The sequence below is a fragment of the Nyctibius grandis genome, chromosome 22, assembly GCF_013368605.1.
Source record: "Nyctibius grandis isolate bNycGra1 chromosome 22, bNycGra1.pri, whole genome shotgun sequence".
NCBI lineage: Eukaryota > Metazoa > Chordata > Aves > Nyctibiiformes > Nyctibiidae > Nyctibius > Nyctibius grandis.
The window spans coordinates 5,807,750-5,822,266 of NC_090679.1; the positions used below are offsets into that span (position 1 = coordinate 5,807,750).

Consider the following 14,517-nt stretch of genomic DNA (forward strand, 5'->3'; position numbering starts at 1 on the left):
CATCTCAGCACCGCAGGCGCCCAGGCCAAAGCCGGCCGCTGGGCCACTGCAGCCGCGTTTGGACCCCAAACGCTTTGGGGCCCGGTGGCCATCTGCCCTGCACTGGGTGCTGCCAACGGCTGGGGCAAGGAGCACGCCGGCACCATGGCCCAGCACGGCCCCAGGGGACACTTACCCACGCCAGCGCGCCGAGCTCGCAGTAACAGACGCACGATGCCGACGGCTCGTTAGATGACGTTACTTATCCATTTATTTGACAAATTAAGTTCAAACTTTTTTTTTTATTTAGCACATTCCACAGTACAAAGCTTTAGATCATGAACGATATCTGTACAATTTAACAGTTTCAGGGAACTGTTCATACACCAAATTTCCAAACAGATAATTGGCAAACATAATTACAAGTTAGAATTAGACTATCCCAGTGCTTTGGAACATTAATATAGCAGTAATGTACAGTTGCTCAATTAATGGTTAGCAAAACAAAGTCCAGAGTGCAGCCAGGATCACCACCGCTAATCCCAGGAGTCGGGTTCCTCGGCGCCCGTCACCCAAGCCCACCGCTATGTTACACAACGCACAACGAGTTCCGACCGCGTGTTCAAACACCACCATCTCCCAAGGAAAACCGTGAGCTGAAATCTTACACGTGCATTTAAAAAAAAAGACTCCGTTCTTCGGAAACCAATTACCTTTTCTTCAGGGCTGCAACAGATTTTTTCCTTTTTAAACAGTTTAATATTAAAGCTATTAGATGAGAAGGGTAAAGTAAGACACTTCCACGAACTACTGTCAAGCTTACAAAAAAGTGATCTTACGGACGCTTCGGAGCGTGGTCTTTCATCTTCTGTACTTCATCACATTCAGTCATCTCGATGAAACAAATATTGGTGTAGTAACACGGAAACGGGAGTTTCACTTAAACACTGATCCCAACACCTCTCTCAATGTGAAGGGTGAAGAGGAGAAAACCTTAAGTCGCACTTCTGTAACGGTTCGGTAACGCCACGACGCCTTCTCTGAAGTCACTTGACATGGAAACGATGCGTCCAACCACGCAGGTACCGCGGGAGCGATCCCTCGGCCACCCCCTAACCTTTCTGATGGGAAGAGGGAAAAATGCAAACCCAAGAAAGTGCTGCCAGAGGACAGAAAAAAAAAATACACGATGTACAAACGATCAAAGGAATGACAACACCTTCCTGTGCCAGCACACACCCTCCCCAGGAAAAGAGGCTGGTTTCACGCTGAGCTCGACCAAAGCATGAAAGAAAAGCCACTGACAGGCGCAGTCACACATGGCTAATGCAGATAAAATATTCACGTTTGCATTTATCCCTGTCTTATTCTGACACAAGAAAAATGCAGTAGCATTTATGTGACCACGTAAATTAGAGGGGACACTATGACAACAGAAGAAGAAACTATTGAAAGTTCCTAAGAAAAGCATGGGAACGAAGAGGAACCACGACCAGGACATGGCAAGGTGGTCACGGCTGATAGCCACGGAAATGAAAACTAGCAGGGTAATCAGCGTGGCAAGGAGAGCACTGACTTGAAGGGACCTCCCACTCCACTGTAAGGAAGTGTTACAAATCAAACATAAATAAATCTCACTTTGGCCCATGGCGTCTTCTCCACGGAGCAGCCAAACTAATGCTAGAGAAGGACACCAGCAGGCGGTTGTGAGAACCCACCGGTGCCAAAAGACAGCTGTAAATACTGCGGCACAAAAATGTAAGATACAGAACATAAATTAAACATCGTTTTAATTTTTAAAAAGTTTAGAAATTACATTTTAAAATATGTAGTTCCCATTAAAAAAAAAAAAAACAACAACAAAACCAACTAATGAATACTGAAAACCTCCTGTTGCAGAGAAAAATATCTCGGTAACTCCTGTTGACCCCGACAGTGCCAGTAGTTTGAACATCCTGCTGCCAAGTGCTACCACCTTCGGTATTAGTGTGTCGTTGCCAGGAAATCCTGGCTGCCAGCACGCGGAGGTCCCGCTGTTATGTACATTATATCTACATGCTTATACAGTATTTGAAATGAGGCAAGCACACATGGAAGGTTTTACTATACCAAACATTAGGAAGCGTAGGACGGCTGTAGTACAGAGCACAGGGAAAAGGAAAAGACAGTGCTATACACAACTAGTTTAGATAACCTAGCCTGAATTACAGGTAATCTTTAATTTAAAAGAAATTATTGGTGCAGAAACAAGTAAACTGTAATCCAAAAATATTACTGAGCAATTCAGAAATATTTCTAAGAGTCCAACGTACACTCCTATCAAACGAAACAGGCTCTGAACCGGTCATGAGAGTAAAGTCTAAAGGACAACGGTGACTCTGAAAGCAAAGCTCTGTACATTCTGGGCATGTGTTTGGCACCCAAATTTCATTGGAGAATGTTTGTTTTTTTCTTTAAAGTCAGACAAAAGTGCAAAGCAATATAAATTAGGCCAAGTCCTTTCTTGACTTCTGGTTTATTTCTGAAAAACAAGCCATCGGAGTTCAGTTTCTACAGACGATTTACACGTGAAGCTTTGGATTTCTCATTGCAGGGAAGGACAGGCTTCTGAAACTCATCTACTCGAAGTCAGTGAATTCGTAGTCAATTCAAAGACGACCACTGAGAGCAGGAAAGACTAAGAAATTTAGATATAGAATTGTGCTGCTTTGCATCTAACAGCATCTAGAACCAATTCTGACTTTAGCTGTCAATCAACATCTTCAGGCATGTAGTAGCCAAAAATCCAGTAGTTCAAGACTGTGAAACCCTGAAAAAGACAAAAGACAAGTTGAACTGACGGAAGGTACAAACCCAAAAGCAACATTTGGAGCTGTCTGGAAGCGATTCGGCCCACACCATCTTTTGCACAGCAGGCTGAAAGGAAAAGGGCAAAATACCTGCGAGGAGGAGTGCAACAGTGACTGACACGCTAAGGGGTGTTCGCTGTTAATACTTCCCTCTGTGCTGGAAGTCCTTCCTTCGAGGAGAGATTCACCCCCACGGGCCGCTGGCTTCCTTGGAGAACACGCTCGGAGTTCAGCTGAAGAGCAAGATGCTCAGTGGCACCAGTCCTTGGGGGGTCACCTATAGGCTGCCAGTTCTCTCACACGCAGTAAGAATCAAAAACCCTCTTGGGGACTAACGGGTGAACCACCAGCTATAGTACTGCTAAACGCTCAACGCTATTTACTCAAACACTGACCTACCTACAACGGCGAGGAAATTTTCCTTTCTTCTCCACACTGCAGAGGAAGTTTTGTCCAGGATGCAAGTTCAGTTGCTTTAATACAGGAGTTTTTAAAAAAAACAGACAAAAAAACTCCAGTAGGTTTATATTTCGCTTACCTTTTCCAGCCCCACGACTCCATTATTAGCTTGGAGGCAGTGCAAGTTCTTAATGCAATTAAATCTGGACTTTGATTTTACCTGCCACTTCCCCAAACCATTTCTGGGGACTACAGAGAACTACCCTCTTCTGATATGAAATTCCCATGAAAGCTTAAAACATCTTTTGGCCCTTCCCCTTGATTTCCCTTCCCCCAGCCCAATACCTAATGCTTAATACAAGAATATTAGACTATCATATGGTAACAATTTTTGTCATGTTACAATAAACAACGGGAATTCAACAGAAAGCAATAAAGCTCTCGCAGCCAACTGCCAGGACTGTCAAAAATGATCCGCTTTGAAGAGGCACAACATTGCAAGCCTTGTAAAAAAGTGTACAGGGCTGCTTCAAAATTCAGAAAACTCTAATGTTTGAAAGCACATAAAACTGTTTCATTAAATGTCATAATGAAATATTAGCTGTTTGACCATAATTTTATGTAGATTTATGGTTTTTGGATGCTGAAGTCAGATAAACCTGTCAAAAAGTGACATCGCAGCATCTCTCCTAGATAGGAAACAATTACTAAGGGACTGTCACCACCAACACCACCAGCTCCCAGGATACGGAGGTCTGCGTGGTCTCAGTCGTGCGTCATGGGACAAGTCAGACATAAGCTGTGCAAACTGTCACGTGTGCAGGATCTGAAGGGAAGAGCGCGCTGCCAAAGGCATTCCGTATGTCACTGACCGATCTCAGGGACAGTGGGTCTTGTTGGCCACGTGCGCCCAGAGAGGACAGCGAGACACCGGCATAGTGCTGGTCAAGTGAATTGATAGAAATTTTATTCAACTCCTAATTTCTTTTGTGCTTAAGACATGCTATGCATAGCTTTCCCATGAATCAAAACTAATAAAAGCAGCTTGCCAAATATACTTCTGTAATATTTTTAAAAACAAAACAAAAAAAAATTGTCAATCTCAAATTATCTCAGAGTTAACAGAAGAAAGCACTGGTGAGGGATTGTTCCTGAAACTACTGCCGTCTTCTCACGCAGACTATTCTATCTGCCTGAAAAGGCAAGGAGGAAAAAATAGAATTACTCAGAAAGGAGTGAAAAAAGTTTTCCATAGAGAGGGAAAAACATCCAACTTCAACAAGCCTTAGGGTCTCCACAGCAGAAGTTCACCCAAGTATGGACCCAGGTGGCACAGAAGCCAACGGCAGCACCCCTGACTTAAAAGGAGCAGGACAAAGTCCCTGGGGACGTTACCACCAGGGACAGCACCCAGCTTTCCCCAACAGGGATGCAAGTATGTCCTCCTGGATCAAACAAAACCACTCTGAAGTGGGAGTCACAGGGAAGCAGCGCTGGAGGACGTGGCTCTTTGGGTAGTTTCAGGATTTATGTCCCAGAAAGACGTGCCTTTAGCCACTTCCCCACCCTGGGCACACGGCCAGTTCAGCAGCTGAGCCTTTGCAGATCTCTGTTGTCCTACTGCAGGCAGGGTAAGGAAGCCCGTGAGTTTCACTAAACTACCCTTGCAGTGGCGTTCTTAATAGAACTTTCCCTTAAAACCACATTTTAACTGCCGATTCTGCACACTAGCTCATCATCGTAACATAAGGCTTCTTCCTTAATCATGGGCTTAATTATATTAAGTTAATTACAGATTCAGAAAGACAGATGACTCAGTCTGGCAATGGCCAGCTTTTTGCTTTGACCCTCTGTGAAACGTAACGAGCCAACAGATCCAAGTGTCACCCCCCAGAGAGGACATGACCTTGGCTTCTTTTAAAATGAGTAGGAAAGGCAGCCAACACTTTCCTGAGGAATGCTTACAGGTGAAAGAAAACTTAATTTTTAAGAACCAGCATGTCAAAGCGTGTCTTCACAAGGGAAGGCATTTCCTAGCCAGAAGCAGAGATCCTACAGAAGGAGTGGAAAAACCTGAGGAACTCATTGCCACAGCAGGGATAAACAGATAGATAATGAAAATCCATGCTTACATGAAGAGAGGGAAAGCTTTTCCCACAATATTTAAGCAAACTACTAATTATCTACTTCCAATAAACCAAACCCTTCCTGTTGGGGCAATGTTACTCCTAACTCCTCTTGCTGCGGTGTCTCCGCTTCCTCGGCAGCATCCAGGCTCAGCACTGGCAGAGACACGGCGCTGGCGAGAGGGGCGACTGCTCTGCTTTGGTAAGGCCATTTCTGTGTTTCCAGCATTCACAGCTATTTATAGCTTGAAGTGCAATTGTTGGCAGCGATATAGATGACATAAGGAAAAGAATCCCCTGTCCTAACAAACAGATCTACAGCAGAGCTGTTACCCGCCGTGCTCTGAGCACTGGATGAAGCTGACTTGCAGAAAAATGGGAACAAACCAGGCGAAGTTCCCACGCTCCATTTCTGACAGCTCCGAGGCGTCACGATGCCGAACACGATGTAATTTCTAGTTCTGAAAGCTTCCCCTGCTATTTGTGGTTATCACAAAACTGCTCATTTCCGATGAGCATCTGCCCAAAGATCACACAGGCATTCAGTTTACTGGAGATGCATTACAGCGCTCCCTGCAAAGCTTCACGGAGGGAGCAGATGCATCAAGATAAAAGGCTCTGATTTCACAGGGTATCTGGAACACCTGTGCAATACACCAAGTCTCCTCAATGTTGTAAATATGTAATAACTTTCCATAAAATACCTGAAGTACCCAATTATAAACAGGAGTGATTACAGAAGGGGGTAAGATAACATGACAAGTTTTATAAGCTGAAGCATGACCATATAAAGGCTAAACAGTGTAAGCAGTGACATAAATAGTTTATTTTCTTAAGGAAAATATCAGCTTGTTGTTTTGACTAAGCCAACCTGCAGGCAGAGTGGTAATTTCAGATATTTATAATACATCCAACAAAAAGAGAGAGACTTACCTTCTGAGGGTAGTAAAGTGCAGACTGTTATCTGGAGATGTAAGTGTATGTTCTAGATGGAGAGCGGGTCTCGTTCTGGGCACTGGGTGGCACATTTAAGAAATCCCAAATCAGAATTGTATCGTCATGGGAACTACTAATGATCTGAAATTCATCGAACTGGAGTCTAAAGACACGTCCTGAATGTTCCTGTGAGCAATACGAGATCAGTCAGCACGGCAAGAAGAGGTAACCCTGCATTACACTTGTACTCACACGCCTATCTGGACACAGAACGGTGTACTCAAACGCTGCTCAGCTGGTTAAGGAACCCTTAGCTATAATTACACTTCAGTTTAAGAAAAGCTGATTTTGTACATAAGCTTTTTTTCTGCAAAACACACGGCTTCCAAACCCAGTGCTTGTAAACCCTGAGCCTCCCACGGAGGGGCCAGCCGTGGAGGCTGGGATTATTAAAGACAAAAGCAGCCTATCAATCAAGCAGCAGCAACTGAGAAGCTTGGCTGGCGCTGACAGTCTGCCAGGGCTCCTTCTCTTACGCAGCATTTGCATTCACCACTGCTAACTCCAGTTCTGTCCAGCCCTAACACACCACGTCGCAGCTCAGCCAGAACGCACTGCTAAAGGATCGTCACGAGTCACTTACTAGTCAAGACGACTGTTCAAACGCTGCCATAAGAAAGGGAGGTGGAGGAGTACACGCTCCGTCAGCTCTCCCAAGAAATCTCAAAATGGCACTAAAAGGCCCAGAAAAGGCTCTCCTCTCTGTCCTGCTTATCCAGTTTTAATACCTTTAACATGAGTACGCTGCCTTTACTGGAGAACTAACCGAAGCTGCCAGGCTGATCTCCAAACCATAACCTGAGCTACAGTACACCCACAGAAGGGGAAGAATCGACTTTTTCAGTAAAACTAAATACGCCGCATTCACATGGAATAAAAGAATAGTTAAATCTAATCTCTGTGCAAAACCTGCTGAACAGAAAGAAAAATCAGAAGCATTTCTAGCCATGTAAGCACATGTAATAGCTGGGCTGCTACGACCTTGTCAAACTGACTCCTGAAGTAAGATTTCATGGACATTTCAGTGAAAAGAACAATGAACTCATTTCCCCAATCTATTTTTAATTAAGCCCACTGTCATAAACCAAACCCCTCGTTTCAAAGAAAAATACGACTTAAGCAGCAGCCTTAAATCTGATAGTCCTCTGAAGTGATTAGAGCTCCTGTGGTAACCCGCTTGACTCAACCTCCCTTCCCTCTTCACACCCCTCCCTTCCAAACTGAAGGGTTAGGAGAAAGCTTTGGGAAAGGCTCACAAAATTCCTCCCCCTTTTTTAATATGAGGAAATTTAAAGCCAGCCCTACAATCATAGTAGGGAAACACCAATACCTAGAATGATTTGATACAGTGTCATGCCTTTTTTTTGAGAGAGAGTATCTGAGAATTTCAGACTAGAAAAACCTGATCTTTCTTTTAAGCTCAGATCCAAACCATTCAGGATATAACAATATATCAATTTTTCTTCATTCTTAGAATAAGCAGCAGCCTAGACTTTATAAAACATCCTGAGTTTCTCACCTATCCCACTATAATGTAATAAAATGCCTCTCACTTACAAATTAAAGATTTCCAATAACCCCAAATGAATTAATTTTACATACCACTAACGTACGCAAGCATAATGTGCTTGCTGGGGCACGAGGGTCAAGAGCAGCTTGCAAGTCCCAAACTTTAATTTTGCTATAAAATAAAATAAGAAGGTCATTATGAAAGCATTGTTTCAGGTATAAGCCTAGAAGAAACACCTAAAGCAATGGAAATCGTGCCAGATTTTCCCTACAGCTGGTTCATCAGGATCAAGCAAGATGTTAGAATCTCTTCACTGAAATGCTAATGCTAAATCTCATAAAACACTGACAGTTTCGTATTTCTTTTTAGCACCAAATACAGTTGATGTCTTTGTGATGGACCAAGTGGGGTGGTTATCTGACAAACTGACCACGTATGCACGAGCCATTTTGCAGAAGCTCTCGAAAGCTCACAGCACTACTCATGAGGTGCAAAATTCCAGTGGGAATTAAGCTGGGACTGCCAACCCCAGTGAGACACTAAACCCAAATAAAAGGCTAGAGACAAACACAGTTCAAGAATTGTTTTCAAGTAACTCTACTGTTCACTTGAAGCATAAATCAGGCAGAGAAAGAAATGGGAGAATTTGGACATGGATGTAAGCTGTCGTGAATCCACTACACACTGAAAATACTGCAGCACTATCAGGGGGGCTCCTGCCCTCAACCCAACAGAAACGGTCACTAAAGACTTCTGAGGGCCCCACAAGTTATATTTACGCTCGCAATAAACATTTTCAGTACTACTGTCTTCTAAAAATAGAAAGCCCAAACTAGTCTAAGCACACAGGACCTGGCAAGGAGCAATTCCTGAGGGAGGAAACAAAGGAATGTCACTTCAGCCAAACAAAAGTTTACTTTCTCCGGAAAGTCAAAGTTGAGTGACAAGAAAATTTAGGAGTGTGCTAAAGAGCACCAGAAAAGCAGTTTCTTGGCTACTTAAAACTGCAGCCTGCTGTGTTGAAATGCTCAAGCAGACGCCACTCAGTTAAATACTGATCCCTTAGTCAAATCAGAAGAGAACCCCTACAGATGGGAACACAAGGCTCAACGGCTTTCAGAAGATCCTTTGCTAAGAAAGGCAAAATTTTGGAAATTGCTTTCAAAAACATACCCATCGTAGGCTCCACTAACAATCCTCTTATTGTCGAACCTGATGCACCGAACCAGTTCTTCATGGCCTTCTAATACTCTTAAACAGGCACCGCATTCAATGTCCCATAGCCTGAAGAGAACAGAGGAGAAAGTCTTGGAGTACTTCAGGTTCACCACTGTCCCTTAGCCTCACATACAGGGATTTAAGCATGCTGCTGAATGGTTTTCTGTGGGAGATATCCCATAATTTGCTTAAAAAGTCATGAGAACCAAGAGATAAGTTTGTGCTGCAGCTGCAGTATATCAAGATTAATTCAGCCATTCCAAATTACATACAAGTAAAGGTTGGATACATGTTATCTTGGGAAACTTTAATACACTTTTTTCTATTTTGCATAGATCAATGATTAGAGGGTCAGAAAGTAATTAAGAAAAGCAGTGACCAACATCTTCCTCACCTCTCCAAGCAGAAGACAAGGTGATAAACTATAGCAATAGATAAGAAGTTTTGTTCGCCTTTGACATAAACCTCAGTGTCTCACTTTTTCACAGGGATATGACATGTTTAATGAGTTAATGTCATGACATGAGTTAAGTTTCATTCGTACATCATCTGCTCCACTAGTGAGACGTACCAAGGGTGTTTTGCACGTGCAGCAGTGCAGGACAGCATCAAAGGTCAGGGGAAATCCTATTTTCACACGTGCAAATGCGCACCGTTACATACCAACAGCAGCTCGTGGGCACCCACCTAATGGTATTGTCTGAAGATCCACTGACAACTAGTCGATCCCTGTACTGGAGGCATGCAATGCCACGCTTGTGCCCATTTAGAGTACGAACAAACTCGCACGTACTTGTACTCCAGACCTGTAAAACACAAGATAAACGCTCCTCTGAGAATTACGCTCAAACAAGGTTTTTGAATTTCAATAGAAGCCGTTATAAATTCATAAACGGAAGAGGTCTGAGGCTGACCTTTGCTGGACAGTGGGATAAAAACTCACATAAAATATTTTCAGGTGGTGGAGACCACTCCAAATAATTTCAAAAACCTGATTACACTTGAATCTTGATAAGTTCATGATCATTTTTAGAAGTGGAAGTTATCACATAGAGAAAACCCCCACTTTTTTTACCAAAGAAATTGCTAGCAATCTACTAGTAAGAGAAGGCCAAAACCGAGGCCTATAAAAGTTTGGTGGCTGCTTCTTTCTTAACATTAAATGATTCAATCAACTTTGCCCATTTTTAATGCACTGTAATTCAAGTTGTAATGTAGAGTATCCAGTGGCTCATTTTCCAACACAGAGTGCAGCAGGATCTCTGGCAGGTATTTGGACATTAAACTGCCAAGAGCTTTTTGGCACAGCCTAAGGTAGCTCTGGTTCTAGAGAGGGAAGGGTGGAAACGCCTTTGTTGTATTAATACACTCTGGGTAACTCAAATCTTCTGGTATGTAACAGTCTTCAAATACAGCCTCTTAATCCTTCAAACATGGCAAAGCCTGGTTGAGCCGCTGGGAAGGCGTGGTGAGAAAAGGCAACTGCTGATGAATTTCACGTCTGGAACAGGACTGCCAATTGAAATAAAAAACACCACTTGGAAAAAGGCACAAAATGCGCCACATTTAACAAACAACCGATCTTGAAACTAGAGTTCAAACAGCAAAATGGGCTATACTTTTTTGCAATTGTACAACAGAAGCCACAAAAACGTTACGAGCCTAGTTCGGCACATAAAGACATTAACAGCTAGCAAGAGGAAGCAGCTCGCCAAGCGGTACAGAAAAGGCATTGAACTGCTAACGAACACCTTGGCTATTCGGAGCTGAGTAACGCTCAGCAGCTTTTCTGGCTTGGTAGGTGTGCAGGTCTAGGTCAGAGCTCTGCCAACTTACTTTAATGGTCCTGTCACCTGACGCTGACACAATATACTTGTCATCGAAGTCTACCACGTTAACGGCAGCACGATGGCCAACTAAGACACGGCGCAGGGTGATGTCAGTAGGCGATGCCATATCCCAAACAGCAATTGATCTGTCCTTTGAGCATGTCACCATTAAGCCGTTACTGAACCTCAAATGAAGCACTGCCTCGTTGTGATGAATCAACGTGTTCAGAACTTCACCTGTATTAACGTCCCAAACTCTGCAAAGGAAAAGAATTTTATTCCAAACGAAGGATTCGTGCACAGGAACTATGCACAGTATAAAGAGTAAACATGCACATGTCTGCTACTGTCTCTAATGCAGAGCTCTCTGGTTGCTTAACACCCCCTCAGGGCTTGGGAAAGGCAAGAAGATGGCAGCTGGGGAAGTACCCTAGTTCATGACTCATTCACAAGCAACAATTAACAGCAGCAAACAATTAGGCAAGGAAATGCCGAAGCTGGGACTACTGCTAAGAGAAAGGGCTGCTTAACAATGACCACAATTCAGTAACTCTTCCAGGACAACTAAAACCTGAACGATGTATAAATTGATGGAACAGATCAAAACAAATATTATCCAATATGATTTTTCCAGTTTTACGCCATTCATTCAGACTTAGTGCATGCCAGTGGCAACTGGGATATAGCACCCGCCAGGGCTACCTACTAGCTTACGTGAAGTGAAATATCACTACTTAATTTATACTACCCAAAGGGTGTTATGATCAGTTCTTCATTTTTTTAAAAGTTTTATAGAGATTAACATTGGCACACCAATGCAAGACACCAGAAGGAGACAAGGCCCTTCCACTGAACCGTATCTGAGCATCTTTGTTGGACCTCTACTGACCATTGAATTCATACAAGAATTTAAACTCAGTAACATAAAAACTGCAGTCAGACAAGTGCTCCATATATACCAAATACCCTTTCATTAATAGTCATAATTAAGTGAAACAATTATGGTATAGTTGGCCATCAGCAATTCTACAACTTTAGGATATGCCTTGACTCATTCAGGTCATATTCCTTCAAAATTCTTAACACTAAAAATATGAGACAGATTTGGAAAAAAGTGTATCGAATGAGATGCTTTGCCAAGTATGAATATCTTGGTTTTTGAATAATAACATCACATTCATATTAGAGATGTTTTCTGATATTTAGAAATTATCGTAAATATTCCCAGCCCTGATACTCAAATGATTTTTGTGCAAAAACTTAACACTCACCTCACTGTAGAATCTGATGATCCAGTCACAATGACTCTTTCATCATACTGCAGACAAAGAACCGAGCCAGTATGTCCTGTTAATACTTTCAAACATTCCAAGCTTGTTTTGTCCCAAATCTGTTAAAAACAAGGAGTATAAATGGCTTATCAAGATCAAGAGCACGGATCCGAGACTTCAACGTTGCTGCAACTGCGAAGGAAGGAAGAAAACTAGAGATAGCAGGAAGCATCCATGGGCAGTGAGCCTGTCTGATCAGTGGGCCTGTCCTCCCTTTTAGCTTGAGGAAGCCTTGATGCAAGTTTTTGACAGAGCAGTGACATAATCAATGATCATTAAAAAATAAAAGCCTGTTTCGCAAAAGGAAATGCCATGGACGATTAGTGTGAAAGCAAACAACTAGCATGAAAGCAAACTACTAGCAATGATGAAAGACACAGCGAAGGACAGTGGCACCTGCAGCCTTCATTCATGTGATGTGAACTCTGATTTCACAAGCATTTTTTGGTGGTCAATAGTATCGATCTCTAGCTGGCAGTCCCCAAAGTTTCTAGGCAAAGTGCAGGTGAGAACTTTGCCAGGCTACAGAAGACATCCCATCGTCATAAACCCTGCACGGATAAATACTGTTGCATGAAGAGACAGGAGAAATCAAGGAAACACAAGCAGCTAGCTTTCCAAAGCACAATTACCCACTTATCTCTAGGGAAGAAGACTGAAAAAAGTGTTTACCTTAATGGAGTTATCTCGTAGGCCACTGATAATCTTTTCATCATCATACTGTAAACAGTAGACACCTTTGCTGTTTTCAGAGCGGCACTGAATCCTTTGCAAATTATGTCGCCCACATCGCCAGTTAGATTCTATAGTCTAACAAGAGGAGAAACAATGAGGAGTTGGGCACGAGGCTGCACGCTTGAGCCTGACTATCCAACACATCCACAGCCATCTTTCCACTTGTATGTACGTCATCCTTAAATTTGCAGTATACAAAACTTAAATGTATCTTCCCCGCCCCCCTCAATAAAAATACACATAACATAACAAATTAGAAATAGGATTTTTACGATTTGTCATGAAAAAGCTGTGTTTAGTGGTGAAAATTATGGTCAACTAACCCTAATAAGAACGTCCCAAGGAGCCAGTAGAGAGATACACTTCATAACAATTCAGTTTCCCCTATATTTACACAACCATCTGACATAAGCAGCAAAGATTAAAGAAGGAGCTCGTATGGTGCCATGTTCGGCCTCACCTGAGTAACTAACGTTACAGAACTGCTGAGTCCATCGGGGAGGTTACGGCAGTTCTTGGACCTTTTCTTCCCCTACCCAGTCATATAACCTGTTAACTGTTGTTAAGCATCTTCAAAAGGTATTTTGAGATAGGAAAGCCTCCTCTAAGCACCTCAAAGCCTGATAAAAGTAAAACTGAACAGGGACTATAAGATTTCAAATAATCCAAACTTACTTCCCCCCCCCCCCATTAAAATCTGTGGAAGTGGAATTCTCGACACTTCCATTCTGAGAGGTGTTTTTAAGGGAAGAGACCTGACACACCTTAAAAGGCCACAAACTATTTCATAGCAGAACCAGGATGATTTCCATGTTTTAATCAGCTTTGTTACTTGTAAGACAACCAACGCTGGTTTCACAGAAATGTAGGATTCTGGATAGGAAGTTCGTAACAACAACCATAAGAGGATCCGTGCACAGAACTCCAGGCCAACACCTGCAGTACCTAGACAGGCTGGGATGCTTTCCATCTTCCAGTGCAGGCACCAGAACAGGCCATTTGATTAGCTGTTTCCCTGGGATGCCCCCTAGATACTGCATGGAAACCTGGGGAGAAGCTGATCGACTGTCAGTTTGTTTGGAAAAGTGGATTTATAACCAAATCTTAACTTTCAAAGCAACAGCAGGCACCTCTGCAGCTCCTCCAAGACTGGCAAACACAACTGAAACGCTTATTAAAGACAAAAGCGCAGTGCTACCATGATGTCCCAATTCTAGGAAAACACGTCTGCTCCAAGGGAAAACTAACCTACAGCTTTGTTTTCCACGCATTCACTCCTTCAATTGTCTCCCATTATGCAATCTGGAGAGAATTATACAGAGTCATAATGCAAACCTGATGGCCACAGGAATTTGTCTAAATCATAAGTACTAAGAGATGCTTCTAGAGGAGCATGCTGACAAGTTATTCATCCCCTCTCATTCTCTTCCAATTTGGTGGGGAAGTTAATGAAATTAAGAGAGCAAGTCTACTGTCAGTTTGGGGTCAGCTTTTTTGGCCTGCTAGTGCACTGCTGATTGTCAGACTGGGAACTGGGCTTAAAAC

At 42.9% G+C, this 14,517-nt stretch overlaps 1 protein-coding gene across 6 annotated transcripts in view; it reads right to left on the bottom strand.

Moving 5' to 3' along the window:
- Nucleotides 1–227: 227 nt before the first annotated feature.
- The window catches only part of FBXW11 (F-box and WD repeat domain containing 11), a 76,742-nt gene continuing 62,452 nt past the window's right edge, over nucleotides 228–14,517 (bottom strand). For all 6 annotated transcript variants that reach the window (XM_068417212.1, XM_068417214.1, XM_068417213.1 and 3 more), the window contains 8 exons: nucleotides 12,910–13,047; nucleotides 12,178–12,296; nucleotides 10,914–11,163; nucleotides 9,765–9,883; nucleotides 9,033–9,143; nucleotides 7,952–8,030; nucleotides 6,287–6,475; nucleotides 228–2,788 (listed from right to left, as the gene is read on the bottom strand). In XM_068417212.1, the coding sequence (XP_068273313.1) occupies nucleotides 6,314–6,475; nucleotides 7,952–8,030; nucleotides 9,033–9,143; nucleotides 9,765–9,883; nucleotides 10,914–11,163; nucleotides 12,178–12,296; nucleotides 12,910–13,047 (978 nt within the window). In that variant the 3' untranslated portion in view covers nucleotides 228–2,788; nucleotides 6,287–6,313. The remainder of the gene's footprint in view (nucleotides 2,789–6,286; nucleotides 6,476–7,951; nucleotides 8,031–9,032; nucleotides 9,144–9,764; nucleotides 9,884–10,913; nucleotides 11,164–12,177; nucleotides 12,297–12,909; nucleotides 13,048–14,517) is intronic.